This window comes from Arachis hypogaea, chromosome 12 (genome assembly GCF_003086295.3).
Source record: "Arachis hypogaea cultivar Tifrunner chromosome 12, arahy.Tifrunner.gnm2.J5K5, whole genome shotgun sequence".
NCBI classification, from domain to species: domain Eukaryota; kingdom Viridiplantae; phylum Streptophyta; class Magnoliopsida; order Fabales; family Fabaceae; genus Arachis; species Arachis hypogaea.
Genome location: NC_092047.1, coordinates 18,457,865 through 18,464,212, shown reverse-complemented (window position 1 = coordinate 18,464,212; position 6,348 = coordinate 18,457,865). Strand labels below are relative to the sequence as shown.

The window sequence follows — 6,348 nt, the reverse complement described above, 5'->3', positions numbered from 1 at the left end:
GAAATTATAAATTTATTGAAATGGTTGTAAAATTATATATATTGTTTAATATTTAATGGTTTATAAAAAAAATAAAAAAAAGATTTGGCAGTCTTAACTTGCCAACACGCCATTAGGTAGGACAAGAAAGAAATTCAGGACCGCCTCACTAGGCGAGACGGGTGGGCTTCCCCATTTGCCACCCCTAGATTAATAGGAGCACATGTAAAACACTTATTGCAATAGTTATTCTGGTCGTCTTGAATTTTCATAATTAATTTCATCTTACTGATTATCTCCCTTTATTTGTCACAAATATTGACCACAGTACAAGTGCATATGTAAAATGTTTATTGCATTCATTATTCTAATCTTATTGATTCTCATTCTTAATCAATTTATGATCCGTCATGTTTTCCTTAAAGCACACGGAAAGCAAGGGTGTAACATGTCATGTAATAGTTAGTTAAATAAAAAATGTTTCTATAACATAATCATCATCATAATCCACACCGGCATATCACCGATCTATTATTGAATGGGGCGCGTGTCCTAGTTTAAGTGGAGCCCCATGCCCCATCCAATGGTGGATGAATGATATGTCGCTACAGAATACAATGATGGCTACTTTCAAGTTTCAAATGACTAACATCAAAGAACTAATCAAAACCATTTTTTGTATGCATCTAGTGTCACAGAATAGATGAAAATACCTACGTAGTCTCGGATTTATAGGAACGCTAAAATGCGAAGCGGCTCCCGTTTCCATCCAGAAAACGATCCGTGTGCCACCCTTTGTTCTGCAGTTCTTGTAAGAACACCGGGAACACACCATTCATTTTCTCATAGGCTTCTTGCAGGGTACCGACACGAAGCTCATCAGAGGCATTCATGTTTTGCGCCGCATAGGCAGCGACTAGCCAACCTCTCAATGCATCTTCACCACTTGCATCTTGTTCCAGTACCATGTCGGTGCATTTGTCTCCGTGATTTAACAGAAACTTCTCCCCAGGGAATAGTTGCCTTAACTCAAGGAGTCTTGAAGGCTTAATCACCTTTTGCAAAGCCCTACCAACTCTTACATTTCCGGCATCTTCAATGAGTCGCCCAGGAAGGAGCAAGTCTTCTCGATATCTTAGATCAGCAGGGCTCGACACATTTCCTGCCTGGCTTGGAATTCATTTAACAGTAGAGTGCAATTATTCATATAAGGTTGAATTATTCTGAAGTTCCTATAATTTCACTTAATTTTCTATTATTGTATTTCAATTAAGTTCTTATAGTTTAAACATTTTTAATCAAGTCTCTATATGTACATACGTATTTCAAGCAAGTCCATCTAGTTTTGGAAATTTTTTATCAAACTTCCTATATTGTACAAAATATTTCTAGAACAAAGTGATTTATCATCCAATATAAGGTTTTTTATTCCAAAACTTTTAAACTACCAAGGTCTAGTTGAAAAGAATTTTTAAATGATAAACCCTGATTGAACATTTTTGTATGATGTAAAGACTTAACTACAAATGTTTAAACTAGAAAGACCTGATTGAAAATTGAGTTAAATTATAGAATCCTCTAGAGTAATCAAACCTTCAAATAAAGAAAGGACACAAAGAAAGAAATAGAACTCATTTAAAATAACAGTTCAAACCATACCTTGACAAAATCAGCTACGATCATAGCCGTTCTTTGTGGATTCAATGTATTGACAGGAGTAGCCTTCATTTCTTCAGCAACGCTGTATATATGTATAATTGATAGTAGAGGGTATGCAACCAACTGTTGACAAATGTTAAACAATCAAGCAGTTTGGAATAATTAAAAATGCATAATCATCATTGAGATATTTAGCATGGTTAGTTATATCTCTCTAGAAGCTAAACTAATAAAAATTGCTTCTGTTTTGTTGATTATTGATTCTAATACAAATAAAGAATATGAAGTATGGACTATGCCATTGGTCATAAGTGCATAATAAGCAACATTAGGTCAATAATCTTTAAACCACAGCATTCAACAGAAGTTAAATTTTGAGAGTATACACTGCACCAGTGACTAGTTATATTGGTGCAGCGCTGCCTCAGCTTGTTATCCTATAAATGCAAATTCTTTCAAGCTTCATACATTCCAGTAATAACTAATAGCATTATTCATCGATTGTTAGCATAAAGAATAGAATACTAAATGTTTGAAAAAATTTAAACAAGATCATAATCTCTATCTATACCTTGCCCTGCATGGATGCACAAACGGTAGATGCTAATTGAATTCCAACTCCAATTCCAAAAACGTTAAAGAGAGTTGAAATAGCCTCCCCTTTAGCAAAGAGGTCACTGAGATTTCCTTCTTTAGCAAATGCTGAATATATAGGTAATCTAGTAGCTCTTGCCGCAACAATTGCCATACCCTATCAAATCCAAAATAACATTAAGTTATACTGAAATATAAGATTAGCAGGACGATGACCAGTTAGTTTCACTAGCACAATACAGAAAAGTTATCTTTCATGACAGACTGACTTAGTTACATCACAACAATTAATAACACATAAATGCTAGTTTAAAAGATTATACCTTGGCAAAATTTCCTAGTCCTGCCATCTCAAGAAAAAGATGTGGGCATAACGGGGAAAGCATTTCCAAGCCAGTGCCGAAATCATACATGGCATCAGCTAGTAGAAGAAAGTCTTATCATAGTTAGACACCTTGAGAATGACAAATAAGAACTAAATAAACATGGAGGCAGAAAAAAAGCTTTGGCAGAAATGTAAACCTAAAATTCTCCAAGTTTTAGGCTCGGAATCCATTCTTGAACCCAAATTGCTACATATTATCGTCCCTAAATGTTGCATACCATCCTTTAGAATCTAGAAGCCAGAGAGAGAAACAAAATAATATATCAAACGGATGCTATAACAACTAGTCTGAGAAACCGTCAGGCATTAATAGCAGAGTAACGCCAATTACCCAACTAACAGCAGTTGCTTGAGCAGGTGTGGGCCGCAAGCCTGCAGCAAACAGCAGTGACTGCAATAGGATAAGCAAAAAAAACCTAGTACACCTCTTCATAATCAAGTGTTTTATGAAGATCCATTTGTTAAAAAGTAAATTTAATAAATAAAAATTAACATGTCAGCATAGCTCCATTCTATAATATGAATAAATAATGTATGAACTAAAACTAATGCCATATTTTCAGTCTAGGCAAGCAGGTTTTAAATTCCGAATTCAATGATATAAACTTATTCCCGACTACATGCTTTGTTAAGAATTTTAAGTTATCAGAAGAAGACCTGAGTTGATAGCACGGATAGTGCTGCACTGGTGAGATGTTGCAGTGCTCGAAACTGTGTGTATCTAAGGTAGCCTTCATTCACACTGAAAAAAAAAAAAAACTGAAAATCTGAACTAGTGTCCCCATGATATTAATATTACTACAGCAGGCATTATATTCAGGAAGAAATCAAATGACCTGTAAGGATATCCTGAGGGGAAAAATTTATTCAGGAAAGACTCAACTACCCTGCGATATAATGGTCTGGAATCATCAACAAGCTTTACCTACAGAGCCACAAATTGATACATGTTATGGTGCAAAAAGTGAAGGATTAGCCAAACAAACTCTTAAAGAAACTCACAAAGCAAACACGGTACATAATTCACTTTCATGTCCAGCACAATACATCACAACTTCATGTCACAAGCTAAGATGATAACATTCTTTTAGTTCCTTGATTAAAATAACAAATCAAAGCTATGGCATTAGTCATGACATCAGCAAAACCTTACCAGCTAGAAAATATTGTATAACTAGAATTAAGAGACAAACACAAAAAGCAGCATAGCAGAAAAGCAATTTATGTGTTATGAAGGCAAATGAACTGCTTTGATCATATCTCCAACATTATTAATGCAACGATTCATGAATTTTAGAAAAGGATACAACTTTTAATTGGGATTCTACAATATTTCCAAATAATGGAATGTTTAAGAGAGAGAGAGGAAGGGGGGGGGGGGGAGGACAGGGAAAACAAGTTTTTCAAGTTAAGAATATATATCATGGAACATCTCCTTTATCATATTTAGTTTAATAAAAATAATATGCCATCCCTAAACTGCTAATCATTTTCAATTTGGATATCTTTTTTACTTGCTATTTTTCTAAAGTAATCTTATCAATGGTGAAATGTAAATAATCACAAGACCATGTTTATTTTTTTTAATATTCAAGGATCCGAAATTCCGAATCTTATTTGAAATGAATCAGACTTCAGACTTCAACTTGCCCAACTATAGCAAATCGGCTCAGCACGAATCAAACTCGCAACCTTAACAAATTATTTTTAACTAACATATTATTGCCATGAGTTTACTTTTGATACATTATCGAACAAGCTTTTAACAAGTTTTTAACTAACATATACAATTCAAGCACCAAGCATGAAAATTGATTGGTTTTATTGATGTGACAACACATAATTTGATGTATATAATTAAATTCTATTACCATTACCGGCATTTGTGAACATAATTCACTCCTGAAAAAAATCAGTAATCCAAAATTGCCTATAAACTTTTAGTTTCCACGGAATCCCCAAACCCGACGGACCAAGATTAATCCGCCGGGAGCTCTATTTAAGGTCTACCACCGTTGCTGCAAATACAAGTCGAGATTCGAATCCCAATACTTTGCTTAAGCAAGTGAGCTTAACACTCAACGAACTCAATTGGTTAAATGCCTGTAGTTAATAAACACTGCCAAATTCCGAAGCCAAAATTCAAACATATACACATCAATACAAACACGAGAGAGAGAGAGAGAGAGAGAGAGAGAGAGAGTCGTACGGAAAGTTGACCAGTGGGTTCAAATTGGAAACGATGAGAAAGAGAGGCAGTGGTCTCAAACCAGAACACAGGACCTTCATCTTCTTTCTCTGCTGAACTCCTCTTCTGCAGTTTCAGCTTCTCCTGCAATTTTCGAGAAGAAACAAAACCAGAGCAAATGAGAAAAAGAAAAGGAAAAAAAATAGTAGAAAAAGGAAGGAATAGGTACCAGTAAATTCATGGTGTAAAAGAGAATTGGAATTCAGAGGGGGGAAGAAAGAGATAGGAACTAGGAAGTGGCCAATGCCGCAATGGAATATAGACTTTGCAACACCGCAGTGCGCAGTAGACAATATCCGGTTATCTATATTTACCAATTTTTATTTTTTTTCTAAAGAAAAAGTATAGAATACCAATATATTATCTGATAATTTATTATCAATAATAATTAATTATTATATTTTAAACATATATATAAAGAGACACATTCAAAAAATATATCTATAAAAACATTTTTATTAAACACAATTATAAATAAGAATTGGCAAAAGTTGGCAGAAAAACTGTTGATAACGTAACGGGATTGTTTTTGAAAAGATAGGTTTTGAAAAGAACAAAATTTACCCATCCTCTTTTTTAATAGTAAATATTTTTTTATTTCAGTTAAAAATTTTAAAAATATTTTAAATATTTAATTTATTTTAAATTTTTTTATTAATTTTAAATCTACTTCTAACAACTAACACTTTTACATGAGTGACGGATGTTAGTAATGTAGTAAGCAGACAAAAAAGTACATTTATGTAAACTTAAAGAAAAAAATTACTATTTGTACCATAAATTTTACGAACGCTGACAAAAATATTTATAAATGACGAAAAATGACTTTGTATCCATGAAAAGCTGAGTTCGTCTGTTCATAGTACTCAAACGTTAAGACCAACATGGCATGTTAAGTGTTACCTGACTTTTGATTTTTACTTTTTATTTTTTCAAGAAGGTTCCAGGTAGATATAGATATAGGAAAGAGAGAGAAGTTAGAGGTCACTTCGCACCATTCCATCTTCTTCTTCACTATTTTTCTGTATGTCCTAGCAGAGAGAGACGTGAACCATCTACTAGGCTTTGAAGGTTGAAGGCGGCCACTCCAAAATCCACCATCATGGTCCGGTGGTGATCCTTTCGTGGCGTGGGTATGTCAAGACAATTGGAAGACAGTCGTCACTCTAGAGGTAAGCCATCTTCCTATAGTGTTAGTGCCCAATTTCTTATTTTAGTTACCAATTTTCTCTTTCATTGAACTCGTACACCATGAAATTGTTAACTGAAGTTAGGTTTTTTTCGTTTCATTGGTCGCATAGAGTTTGTCACTGTAGGGGTTGTGTTTCAGTTTAAAAAATTTGGGAAAATAGTAGGTGTATTTTTATGATTTGTTCATTTTTTATGTTTTATTCACGTCTTCTTAATTTTGAAAATAACTGGGTGTTGGATAATGTTATAAACTAATTATATTTATTGATGGTTTATTCACTTTTTGATGATT

The 6,348-nt window shown here is 33.8% G+C and overlaps 1 protein-coding gene across 1 annotated transcript; it reads right to left on the bottom strand.

The window, feature by feature from the left end:
• Positions 1 to 319: 319 nt before the first annotated feature.
• On the bottom strand, positions 320 to 5,198 carry LOC112727051 (protein root UVB sensitive 2, chloroplastic). The gene is made up of 10 exons (XM_025776651.3): positions 5,035 to 5,198; positions 4,827 to 4,949; positions 3,454 to 3,542; positions 3,275 to 3,359; positions 2,949 to 3,008; positions 2,755 to 2,848; positions 2,556 to 2,653; positions 2,210 to 2,389; positions 1,639 to 1,761; positions 320 to 1,145 (listed from the first exon to the last, which is right to left on the bottom strand). Exons 1-10 carry the CDS (start codon positions 5,044 to 5,046, stop codon positions 720 to 722), a joined length of 1,290 nt encoding a protein of 429 aa, XP_025632436.1. The 5' UTR covers positions 5,047 to 5,198; the 3' UTR covers positions 320 to 719.
• Between the last annotated feature and the right edge of the window lie 1,150 nt (positions 5,199 to 6,348).

Excerpts from the sequence above, each read along its gene's own strand:
- LOC112727051 (XM_025776651.3), bottom strand. Across the intron at positions 3,543-4,826 it reads AACCCACTGGTCAACTTTCC|GTAAAGCTTGTTGATGATTC; the intron begins GTACGACTCTCT and ends GTGGCTCTGTAG. Across the intron at positions 2,390-2,555 it reads GACTAGGAAATTTTGCCAAG|GGTATGGCAATTGTTGCGGC; the intron begins GTATAATCTTTT and ends TGGATTTGATAG.